The 13,427-nt window shown below is 39.3% G+C and overlaps 1 protein-coding gene across 2 annotated transcripts in view; it reads left to right on the top strand.

Moving 5' to 3' along the window:
* LOC104942386 (RALY RNA binding protein like) overlaps positions 1 to 13,427 on the top strand; it is a 116,908-nt gene that overhangs the window by 36,627 nt on the left and 66,854 nt on the right. For both annotated transcript variants that reach the window (XM_010767604.1, XM_010767603.1), the window contains exon 2: positions 8,542 to 8,815. In XM_010767604.1, the coding sequence (XP_010765906.1) occupies positions 8,554 to 8,815 (262 nt within the window). In that variant the 5' untranslated portion in view covers positions 8,542 to 8,553. The remainder of the gene's footprint in view (positions 1 to 8,541; positions 8,816 to 13,427) is intronic.

Below are 13,427 nucleotides of genomic sequence, written 5' to 3'. Positions count from 1 at the left end.
TAAGGGTTATATTTCACATCATTAATCAGAATCTGCAAAGTAACTAAAATAAATGTAGTGGAGTAAAAATATCAGGTTAACCTCTGAATTGTAGTGGACCCGCATATTCTTTGTTTTACCCAGAACCGAACGCTGAAAAAAATGTTAAAAAAAATACCACCCGCGGGTACCCGACCCGATGCAGGACTCTGGGCTGGACCCGTTCGAATCCAGTTTTGGGTAGTCTGCCGTGGTTTCGTTACATTTCAAAATGCTGTTTGAAGCTCGGCATAACCTTGGCGCACTGCCACTCCGACATCACTCCAATCACAGAGCATGAGGACTAATCACGGGGTTTGTCAAGCAAAGCGGATGTTGTAGTCCCAAACGATAGCTGAGGATTATTGGTAGTGTTTTTGGCCATCCTAAACTCCGAATAAACTGTTTTTATCTCCGAATCGAAGGTTAAAAACACAAAAGCAGTGTACACAATTCAAACCAATCAATGTTGTGTAATTAACAAGGGTAAACTGATGTTTTTTAGTGGAAGAGTACGGCAGATATCACTGTGAATTCATTTGACAGTGAGGGGAATACTTCCGTTGTTATTATGAAAACTTTGAGACCGGATATACTGTTTTCACCCCGTGAGGGTTGACGCCAACTTTACATGGACGCTGCCATCAATAGAAATGAATAGGGGGAAGACGTAGCATACACGTTCTCCTGGCGAGACCTCAAATCATCTTCGTAATATCTATCAAACTATGGATCCACATCCACTGGACCTGGATTCTAAAAGTACAATATACACTTCTCGCTAGAAATCTAATCAAAAAGCATTTTAATGGCCAAACTATTCTACAATTTAGGATTTTCCAGAGAGGGTTAGCTGTGAATATACGACCCTCCAGAGCGTTTGCAATTGCCGCAAATTATTGTTTCTTACACGACCACTAGAGGTGCTAAACATTAAAACGTGACTATACAGTAGGTCGTAATAAGCTGCTGAACAATCGACCTATTTGGTCGTTTTTTCGAGGACAACAGGCTGTGGTAAATCTGTGAGAGAAAAAGCATTTGAGCTCCATACTGTTTCAGAAATAATCCTTGATGTGGTTTGGAACATGATATGGCATTTAATCACAGCAGTGTTTAGCTGACAATCTCCCGGTAGAATTTCCCGCATGAGCAGGCATAAGCACCGCCCCCTCTTTTTTAAAAGTTTTTTTTTAAGCTTTATACCCAGAATCAGCACTTTAGTAACAGGGTAGAAATAGAGCGATATGAGGCATGGCTAGAATGGGTGATGGGTATTTTTAGCAAAACACTTTAAAGACATGTTTTTTATATATTTGTATATATAATGCTATTGCCTAAAAATAGCATGATAGGTGGACTTTAACACGTTTACCCTCACGATTAATCTGGAAACCTAAACGGTTGCAAATTAATGACATTAACACATTTGANGTGTGCCTTGGCAGTCTCAGCATGTTTTTTATATATTTGTATATATAATGCTATTGCCTAAAAATAGCATGATAGTTGACCTTTAACACGTTTACCCTCACGATTAATCTGGAAACCTAAACGGTTGCAAATTAATGACATTAACACATTTGACCAAAAGTTGCTGCTTGAATAGCATGGCAGTGAAATGGCAGAGAAAGCGTCACATAAGGAAAACGTAGGAAAGGCATTTCACTTACCCATGCACCAGTTTCTTGAAGTTTTACAGGAATTTGAGATCAGGGTCAGCACTGTAGCAACAAATAGTGCTTGCAGTATGATACCGGCAGAGATACTATGCCCAGTGTAGCACACATTGTACAGAGGGTGATCACACCATCTCTCTGTGACAGCGGGTTTACCAATGCTATAGTCTTTTAAACTTGTGATTATGAGTTATCACAGATTATTATTGTGATTAACGCCCTTAAATGTTTGAATGAATTGACACCATTGGTAAAACGTTATATTAAATCAGTCTGCAGCCCCTCAATACATAATAACTGTAGCATAACTAAAACATGGGTTTCAGTTTTGAAAATGCAGTGTTAAAGTTAATGCAATGGGCATGGAAATTGAAGAGAAGTTTTAGTTTCGGATGGAATGTGATTATTTTTTTAAACATGCATAGCAAACATTTAAATAAAATTGTCTACTTTTTTATCCCATTAGAGTGTACTTCAGAACACTTTACACTAGGACTTTTCTGTTTCCATTCAGAGCAACTAATGCATTGCATAAACCGGATGCATTGCCATGGTAACCAATGGTGTATTGAGGTGAGACCGTAGTAGCAACTGACGTGGGTGTTTGTGTTTATTGTTTTGCTGCTTGTACTAAAAGGAAGGATTGCAACACTGTTTTCAGTTTGTTCATGTTTATTGTATCCTTCAACCCTCTGATTGTGATTGGTTATGCAGAAACATATTCTATTTGTCTTTTTGTCAATGTTTTGCAGCACTCTGGACAGGAAGCTTTAAAATATTCTGTGGAGCAAAGTTATATAGTTAGACGCCGGCTTTCAAAACAGTGTGTCATAAAACACCCTGGTGCTATCCTTACCAATCAAATTGGATTAAGAGCAGACAGAGATTGATCTATACCGCGCTCGACAGCTCGCTGTGTTTGACCAGATTAGTCTCAGCTCTGTGCACCTGCATACTGCCATTGAAAGAAATAAAATCTTTTCACTAAACTTGAAGTGTTCCCTTGTCCATCACAAACAGCAGACTCCCCCAGGACAATCACAAATCCTACTCGTAACTCATCCTGAGCCTGCAGTGCCGCGGCACACAGGAGTTGTTCCCACCTAATTTCATCCATTTCCCCTCTGCAGGTGATTGAAGGCCAAGAGAAAATTGCTCCATTTGCATGTTTGGCTAATTGTAAAATTGCTCTCGGGCTTTCTGACAGTTTATGCACTTTCTGAGAAAAGGTTTTGTAAGAGGAGTTCAGAAGAAAAAAGGTTGGAGCTGTAAAAGTAAAAGCCACTTGAGGCTGTAGTATTGAGGTAAGACTATAAGGTACATATGGAATGGTGTTTTTCCCAACTACTCTCAAGTATATAAAACAAACTCTCAGTAATTTGTTTCAAGTATTTATAGCCCAAGAAAGAAAGTCAATGGTTTCAAGAAGGTTATGTGTGTCACGTTCACAGGTACGGATGCATGGTAAAAACCGGGCAGAACAGATAACAAGTCAAAAAGAGATAGGAAGTGCTGGAGAGTTTGGCAAAACACACAAAACAATCTGGCAGAGGACAAGTGAGAGTGAGGTGGTGTATATACTGTGGAGCTAATGAGGGAATGAGTAGCAGGCGAGTGGAAGGGCTGGGGAGACGAGGTGAGGGGGGGTGAGCTGATTACAAGAGCCTGGAGGAAGGAGGGATCTGGCATGACAGGAAAGTTATGATATACAAAACCAAAAACAACTCTACATGTGTCAAACTTGGGACATTGTGGTTAGAAGGAGACTCACAAAGTGTCAGAGAATACAACCATCTCTCTTTTCCTCCTAACCCACATCTCTAAAAACGGGGAGTACAACGGAGCTGATCCAGATTTGCTGCGGACTAGACGTCATACCGGAAATGTGGGCTGGCTTTACATTGAACTCCTGGCAACGTCACGCCCACATCCCAACCTATCGTCCCCATATACAATCGGCTTGACAAACGTTTGAGCTCCATACTGTTTCAGAAATATTGCTTGATGTGGTTTGGAACACAATGGGGTGTTTAATCACAGAGCTCACCGCCTGCGTGCGAACGCTCCAAAGGGGCGTGGCCAGCAGCAGTTCATTTCCATTTACAAATTCACAAATATCATAGTATATTTTATATAATATGTATGTAGCCTCTCTTGCTAAAGGCTCCGATGTGTTAGTGACTTACTTGCTAACTTTGGAATTTGTTGCTCAGAAGGTAGCATACAGTGGGTTGATCTGAGCTTTTATGGTGGAAAAACTGCCTGCCAGGCAAGCTACCCCTTAATTATTAATAATTCAACTTTTTTCAAAGAGAAAGGTTTTCGTCAGAGTTACATAAATCTGTGAAAACAGTACAAAAAACAAAAATATATACAAGTGAACAGTAAAACAATCAATAGTATGAGGAAAGCTGAAATCCGCTTTCTCCCTGTGTTGTTTCTTCAAAACATGGCATGACAGATGATTTACGAAGACGTTTCAAACTCAAGCAGCTAGGGTCGAATGGTAGAGGGTTGAGTCATAAAAGTGATATTGTGTCTTACTCACTGTAATTAATTTATGCTTTTACAGCGCTTCAAGGCCCTTTGGCAGGTAAAGTTTTTTTTTTTGCTTTTTATTTGCCCTATTTGTTGAAGCCGTGTACTTACTGAATAGAATCACAGCCCAACTCATTGTACCAATGTAGCGAAATTGGCATATTAAGCGTTTTTTCTTTCTATGTTTAAGACTAAATACACTTAAAAGGAGCCGGTTGGCATTTAACCAGCATTTAATTGCTTAAGGCCACTATCCTTTTTATAATATACTATGTTTCTTCCCCCATCAAATCAGACAAAAATACTGAGACTTTCGTTTGTCATTGTCAGGCACAATAGCTTCACCCTCTGAATGCGCTACACAAAAGTGCACTGTGGCTGGTTGCACCACATAAATGCTCTGCAGCCTATAGCCTACAGAACAAATAGCATCATTGATTTACAAATAGAGTGAATTTATTTCTTGGTTGTTGCCCTTGCTTTCACCGGCAGAGAGACACATTTTAAGACAAGATATAAATGGAAGGAATCCACAAGGCAATTATTCCACCTCTGCAGTACATGGCAGCTACACCAATGGAAAAGGTGTATCAGGCTACCTTTGTCTGTTCTGTCTCAGTGAGCAGCTTCTCCAGCCTTTCCTCAGCCCGTCAAGATGCTTTGGCAATCAGAGCAGAGTGGCTGAGGCATGGCGAAGAGAAATGTACAGTGGTGGAGTGGAAGGAAATTACAAAAGGAATCAATTCAATGAGTTACCTCCCTCTATGAAAAGATGTCTATAAATCAGGCAGGTGGCCAGACCCAAACAACAACCTTTACGAGCCTGTCCACCAATACACAATGCATTACAAAGCAAGGTACACACCGTCATATATCTACTTCCATACTATATTCTATACTAAACACTGCAGTGCTGTTAACCACATGACCTAAGTGCATTTTCCACTGATCTAATCCATCATTTGTTTAATTGGCATGAGATTGCAATGCTTTATTATACCAGTGGCACAACTGGACCTTCTGTAGAAACCCCCCCCCCCCCGGATTTGAGTGTTCTAGTCAGACGGACATCAGGGAGGCAGTCAATTTGCGTTTTTTTTATAATACACATCTTTTCACTGAATGATCGTCTTGAAAAGGGTACCAACAACAATTCGGCAACAACATCATCTTCACCTGTTGCCATTTCGACGTAAAAAACCAATAACACTTCAAATGAATAGCTACGTCGCACTTACGCTGGATCCTCTGTCTCGAGCCAGTGAACTAATGGGCCTTCTAGAGCAGCTACCCTGGAACCGTGCGAAACTCTGAAAGAATACGCCCATTAGCTACAAATCAATATATGATTGGTTGATCAAATTGTCAATCCAAACGTACGCGTTTCTGTAATGCTACAAGAACAAAGTGCTTCATTCCAAGAGGAAACATCCACCTTTTGAAAAATGTGACACCTATTCTGACACGACCATGCTGGCATGAAAGCAACAATGAAGACTTCTGTCTTCTGCTCTTTACTGACAAAAAGGCAGCACTGTAGAAGCTGTAATAATTTTTTAAAGAGCGGGTGAACACCAGGTCATCATTTTTTCCTCTAAAAGCCATTTGTAGAGTTTATTTCTAGGATAAAGCTCTTCTTTGTGCTCTTTTATTTTTTACAAGAAATGTCAAGTCTTCTGAACAATTACTCTTCCAATTACACTCCCGGTGCCTATCACTTGTGTTGTTTCCTTATGTTTCCTAATGGAGGTTGTAAATAAAGTATATTGCAAGGTCAGCCGGAAAAACCAGTGATGGAATAAATTAGGTTCCAGCTCTAAAGAAAACAACAGACAAGGCAACATGAATTATAACAGTAAGGTGTGGTGAAAGGATTCTGTGACCGCAACCTTCTCCTGATTTATCTGACCAGAGAGGCAATTTAACGCTTCTCTGCTGATTTGTTATGTTCGCTGTGACCTGTCCGCTGACATCAATATGGGTTGGGTGTCAGATGGTGGGCTTAAACTACCGTTAGGTGGCCATCGTGAAGCTCATTTGAGTTAGCACATGTATGTGTGTGTGCCGGCGCCACATTCATTTCCAGTTGTCTGCTGCTGATAAATGTCAAGGCCACTTGAGAGAAGGCGATCAGCATTTTATTTCCACACACGCAGAATCAACACACACCAATGCAGCACTATAAACATTGCCACATATCCGTAGTGCATGTTGAAAAGTCAAGCCAATAGCATCACCCTGTACGTGATGTAATGCTAAAAACATGTGCTGCCAAGTGAAATAATATGTGTTTATCCATGACTGAGCAGCTGAGTGTCTAGCATGATCTCAGTCTCAGGTGTAATGGATGCCTGACAGAGAATATCTCTCTGTAAATCACATGGCTGCTCTTTTATTTCCTGGATGACTGGTCAGTTTCCTCATCATCTACCGTAGGTACAGAGCGAGCGACCTTGTGATGGAATTCACCCCTAACTCTGTTTTGTGAATTGCATCATCTCACTGTAGTTTGGACATTATTGCATTCCCTGCTGTAATAAGCTGAATAAAGCCATTATAGTGCAGCATTTCACAATAAAAAGACATCCTGTAATTGTGAAGATACTGAGCTGTAAGGATCTACCGCCTCTTGCAATGGAAAATTAAGTTGCATATGGGAAAAGAAAGACAGCCATGTGACAAAGTGTGTTTGTGCGTGTGAGTGTGTGTGTCCAACATCAGTGTTACCTTGGTTACTAATTCTATTTACTAAGGATTGGATCCATTTATTCAGGTTCTTCGTCTCAAAGCTTAATAGTTGTTATCACTGTGTGTCAGGGAGAGAGACTCTGAGGAGGCAAATATTGAATATTCAGTGTTTTAATTCACAATATTTCACAGTGTTTAATAAACAACGTGTATACCATGCTGAAATATAAACTGTAATGAAAAACTGATTTTATTAAGCTATAAAAAGCTCAAATCAATGGGAAATGCAAACAATCATATATCTACTTTATTCTAACTGTGATTACATATGGAATTAAAACAAGTGCATCCTTTCCTTGGGACATAATTGTCCTGCAAATCATGTTTTATAGACACATTCAGGGCATGAAAAGGTCACAAAATAATTATTGCAAGGGAGGCCTACAGAAGCTGAGGGTAATATGTGCTGATAACTTGACAGCACAAAAAAGTCTGAATAAAACTGTAACATGAATTACAGCCTCCGCATTCTGTGATCAGTGAAACGGCACACAAGGCATTAGGGACGCAACAATATGGGTATTGAGATATAGAAGCTTTCTCACTGACAGCTACTGTATTTGGTTTCTCACAAAGCAGAGAAAACTGCTGTGAAATTCACATACCGTTGTTCCTAATTCTCAGCCAGACAGTGGTAGTATTTCAACAATGCAAAAAATGATGCCGAGGTAAGCAGTTGACTTGCCACTGATACATAACATAATGTGTACATTAACCAACAATCACTGTGAAATACATTGATTAAGTACAATGTCTTTTATGGAGCCCTAAAGTGTTCAGTATAAAATAAATAAGAAATTGTGAAATAAATGATTGGGTATTACAGTAGGGCATTATAATACAAAGAATTATCGTTCTTATTTTATGGCATCATAGTTAACTTTTCTTCAGTTAACTAATTTCCATTTTGAAATTAGCTTTCCCAGTCTGTTTTCCAAGTGATTGTTCATCTCACATTATATTTTATGTCATAATTTCACTTACATTTTGCCCCCGGCCTCTCAACTGGTCCGGAAACGTGTTGCGCAAAATTAAAGTGACGTCCCTATGACCTGCTCTTTCTTTAACCATTCAAGTTCATTACCCAACTTCATGCCATCCCATCAGAAACTAGCTAACTTACCAGTAAGTACAATTGAGACACCACAGAGATCCAGTATTAATGGCAGTAGATAACAAAAAAAAATGTGGCAGTGTTGTTATTAAATGATGCTTTTTCAAGGCACACAACTCTGAAGTGCAAAAACAGATAGTCTTTGCTGTGGTTACTTAAGCCAAGAGTAAGTTAGCTAGTAAGCTGGCGGGTGTTTGATGAGGGAGGCTGGGGCCATGCGATATGAAGATTCAAAGGACAAAATTACACTTGATTGTTAACTGATTAACAGTTAGGTTGGTAATTTATATGTTTCACTATAGGATTATTTATTTCATAATTTCTTATTTGTTGAAATAATATTGACCTGGGGTTCCATAATATTAGAGTTTGATTTAGCTGGAGTTAGAGTGCCCCAAACCTCTAAAGCTGTGTCCTCCCCTCCCCCCTCTTTCTGTGTCCCAGGAGGGCAAGTGGATGAGAATGACTGGTAAACTCCAGACCAGCAACGTGACCAACAAGAATGACCTGCGCTCGCTAAACTCCAGAGTCTTTATTGGCAATCTCAACACAGCCATTGTCAAGAAGACGGACATAGAGATCCTCTTTGGCAAGTACGGCAAGATAGTGGGCTGCTCTGTGCACAAAGGTTACGCCTTCGTACAGTATTTGAACGAGAGGAACGCACGGGCAGCTGTGTCTGGAGAAAATGCACGTGTCATCGCTGGACAGCCTCTTGGTGAGTCATTTTTGCTTTGTACTGTTTTTCTCTTTTTTGTCGAATTGCTGATGCCATCAAAAAATCATAAAGGGCCAACATGATATGTCCCTTCAGAAAACCATTCCCCTGGACTACAGGATGTTTCGTTAAGGCCTGTTCTTCACAAGAGTAATGGATTGTCTCTCCCGGGAACATAATATGCCTTGGGCACCTTGCAGACTTTTAGTTTAGAACCTCCCTGGGCTCCTAAATGCTGAAGTGTCTGTGCTTGTTGTCACTGTGTTTTGGAGAAAATCCCTTTGGAATCTGTGAAATGATCTACAAGTGAATATAGACGTAGTTTGATTTGAACATTTACCAGACAGCAACTTGCAAAAGTATGTCAAAGACACACTACTAGCAGAATATGTTAAATGGCCATGGGATGTAGCTACTTCTGCTGCACAACGATACTCTACTGTGCATGCACTTTGCTATAGGTTTGCTTTTGTGGATGTTGACTATAAAATGTTTTCATACACATTTGTTTTGCTCAATTGGAATTCATTTTGTATGTGAAATACATCATCTCAGGCCTTTTTTGTGAAGCTTTGGAATTAGATTCAGCAGTGCTCATAGACTGCAGTGCTTATTTAAAACATTGTTTTTTAAATAATCACGACTGGATGAATCTGCATGCAGGCAACAGACCTTTTGATTAAAGTATTTTAAAACGTGTTTGGTGTTTCAACTAAGGAAGGGTTCAGAGTGTTAAGAGTGCAAATATCACTGGCTGTCAGTGTACAGTTAAAAATATCAGCGTATGAGAATAAAAGGGATCATTGCATGAAGGAAGTTAATTGTGGATGGATTATTATTTGAATGCTGAATACGTACAGAGTTGATATCTGGCATCAGGGATCTGTCGTAGGCTTTTCACTGCAGTGGTTGTGAATTGATAATATTAATTAAGGGAAAGGAGACTCAAAACCAACAGTGGGGTGAAAGTGGATGTGTGGTGGTTGCAACTTGTTTGGTATTTAGGGTTAGGGTAAGTGCTAGGAAGTAAAGAGAACAAGGGTGTTAGTGTATTTAAAAAGTTGTTTAAATGTAATCTTGTTTTCTTTGAGTTTGTCAAAGAGAGCTGTTTGTGTTGGATTTATTATGTTAATGTCTCCAAGTTTTTATTTGGCATTCATGCTTTGATCACTTCCCACGTTAAAACAGCAAGCTCCACACAGCAGGGATTAGTGAGTCACGATAATACCTTCCCCCCTACAGGTGGACACTACAGTTGGTGGTGAAATGTAAAAAAAGTAAATGTTGTTGACAAATAGTTGGCAGGCATATTAATTAGTAATATATGGCCTTCCGATCTGAGGGAAAATAGACCCCTTTGCACTTAAATGATTCAACGTCTTTACATTTATTCCTGCTATCAATATGTATGTTAAGTGTTTGCACTTAGTAAGAGTAAGAGGCTATCACTCTGGATGGCTGATCAAAGGCCTCAAGAGTTTGCACTATGGCTTAGATCAGTGGTTCTCAAACAGTTTTCAGTAATGTACCCCCTTTGAAACATTTTCTCAGCCGAGTACCCCCTGACCGACCCCGACATTTTTTGATAGAAAAAGCCTATATACGTACATAATTACAATATAGTGATGTTCCATCAGTGTGTGATTTATTAACTCCTTCATGCATGAATTACAACAAACTAAGGATTTTTCATCTTTGTGCATGAAAAAAAAAACATATACATAACGATTTTTCCAAGGAGTTTTTCAATTGAAATAGTGTTTAATAAACCAATGAACAAAATTATATATTATGAAAAACTATAAAATAAAATACACAAATTTGACATGTTTATATGAGGACCCCCTTGGTGGTTCTAGAAATATTTTATATACAATTGTGTTTTCTATTTCACTTATTGTACTAAGACTCTTTTTGTAATCATGCATGGTATTTTCCATACTTTCAAGTACTCAAGTACTATTACAATCCAGTCACCCAAAAAACAATGAATACAAGGGGAACTAGAATGGTTCGCCATGGTTTTGGTATAAATAGTTCCTTCATGGACATTTCAGCAGGACTATTGTACCCTGGCTTGAAGTGTATATTTCTAACAACTTCTACATTCTGCCACTTCAATATACATTATCCTCAGGGCGGTATTTTGGGGTTAGGGTTGATAATGAAAAATACATTTTTCACACAAGAAAATGAACACAACCGGGGGAAACAAACTCAGTTAAAGGGCATTACCCAGTGAAAAAGATATTCCCCAGACTGTTAACTAATGCGTTAATGAGCATTAACTTTGACACAAGTGCAGTGTAAAATGCATTATTTAGCGAAAGAAAATACAAAGCTCATTTAATGGTTATTAAAGGACAGGTTAACGGTCTTCTTTGTATTCCCAGAACACATTAATTAACCTAAACATAACACCAGGCAACTGACTAAACTGCCTCAGCCTCTTAAAAATTCCATTTGGCCAAGACCCTGCTTTCACATGTTTTAAAAATCCTTATTCGACAAAGTGGCCAGCCCTGATACAATTGTAAAATAGTAGCAAGAAACATTATGATCTAATCACTAAAACCACTTGCGGAGGTACTGTATCTTTTTTACCCTAAATGCTAATGCTTCCTTAGCATCCTGATAACCCACAACAACCCAGTTCTATTATCTCTTGTTGGTTCTCAGATCTTAGGAGCTGGCTTAATCCACAATATCTGAACATTTCCAAAAACCCAGATTGCAATTAACACATATTCTGAGCGATTCAGTTTGCCTGTAACATATAGAACCAATCAAGACACTTTTGAAGATGCATTTATATGCCAGGTGTGAACTTTCCTTTGCAGAGCTGTCCGCTTGAGATCGAAACACCAAAGCCGCAAGTCAATGACAGATGAAAGCAATTAGTTTGCTTTATCTGCTTTTTTGTTGTTAAAAAGGGTAGTGTGCATCAAGGCCGGCCTTATTGGCGTTTAATGTCACCTTTTCACCAACTAATGGGATGTTCACTCTGAAAATAAATGTTCTGATCTTATATCCCCGCAACAATGAATAAAGCATGGTAAAGAATCTAAAAATCTAAAACTGTAAGTAATGATGAGCTCTGTATGCCTGATTAAAGGGTGGCTCATGTGCTCTCAGTCTTCCATTAGTTTCATATTTGCCATTATGAATATTGTAATCAGCGAATAAGCAGAAAAACAGTTATTAAAACCAAAACCATCACTGGTCCGAGCCAAAATGAACACTCTACCATATCCTGAATAATGGTGTTAGTGATGTATTTGTTTGTTATCTACAATTCATAAGACTCTCATTATGTATGATTTCTTGTTTTTGGTTGAGAAAGCACACATAATCAAAAATCTGACACCATAGTTGAATTCAAACCGACTGTGCAGTAAGGCAACACTGCCCTCAGTGATATCACTCAATCTACACGTCATGGGACAAGAATATGACTGGGGGAGTCTTAATTGACAATCAAGGACACCCTCAGTCTCCTCTCAAGCTGATGCTTTTTATATTACAATGGCAGATTAATTGATCAGCTATATAATGATATAGAGTTTAGTAAATTACCTCCACAAAGTATCTGTCCTACTGTTTCACCTCAATTTCAGGGATCACATTTGAGCTGTGTTACTGGTGGAGCTGCATTGAGATATGTTGGTGTTTCAACCACCATTGGCTATTGGGATCATGAGAAGCCCGTATGAAATGAAGCATGGCATTTTGTCACGGAGGCAGATCGAGGTACGTTTGAAAATCACGGCTTTCTGCAGGCACTTGAAAAGAGGTCAAAGGAATAATCACATCGCTCTTCGACTGCACGGACCCACCTCAGCAACTCAGAGGCACTGGTGATGACTTATCTGTGCACTCAAGTGTCAAAGGTCAAAGCCTGCCACCTCCACAGAAGATAAGACTATCACTCTGAATCTTTGTGTATGTGTGTGTGCGACTGTGGATGAAGAAAAGCTGATGAATGAATGCAAAAAGTATATTATAGCACAGCTGGCATCACCTTCCTCCTAAGTGGCAAAAAGGGGATGCTCCATTACCCTATCAAATATGAATAGGCGTTCATAAAATCACATCTAGGATTGTGAGCACAGCAATCATTACTAAATAGCAATGCTATTCTGAATGGCACAAGTGCAATGTCTCTGTGCATTTCCTGAGTTACAAGCATGAAGAAATCAGTCTTAAAGCCAGTGGTGGCGCCAGAGTATTTTTGTTAGGTAATCTATGGTAGGGCTAACCAGTGGTGGGGCTCAAGTCAGTATTTGTAATGTAATTACATACACGCCATATCGCTCCCCTTGAAAGTGAAACGCCACGCGTGAGGCTTTTATTAGCTTTTATTAGTCTCCTTTTATCAGCTAAATTACATCGAGAGCAACAGGTGTGAGTTAAACAATACAATAGCCTATTCTGTTAATTCCACGTTGTTACAACATGCTACGCTGGGGCAGAAACAAGAAAAATTGGCATATAGTATTGACACGGAGAGGGAGAGAGAGAGGGAGAGAGAGAGACACACAGACACAGGTAAACAGAGAGAGACAGACACAGCACACAACAGGTGGCCTGTGTCTCTATTGTCATACAAAAC

This window comes from Notothenia coriiceps, unplaced genomic scaffold (genome assembly GCF_000735185.1).
Source record: "Notothenia coriiceps isolate Sejong01 unplaced genomic scaffold, NC01 NC01_scaffold00004486, whole genome shotgun sequence".
Taxonomy (NCBI): domain Eukaryota; kingdom Metazoa; phylum Chordata; class Actinopteri; order Perciformes; family Nototheniidae; genus Notothenia; species Notothenia coriiceps.
This window is presented reverse-complemented; position numbering and strand designations above follow the sequence as displayed.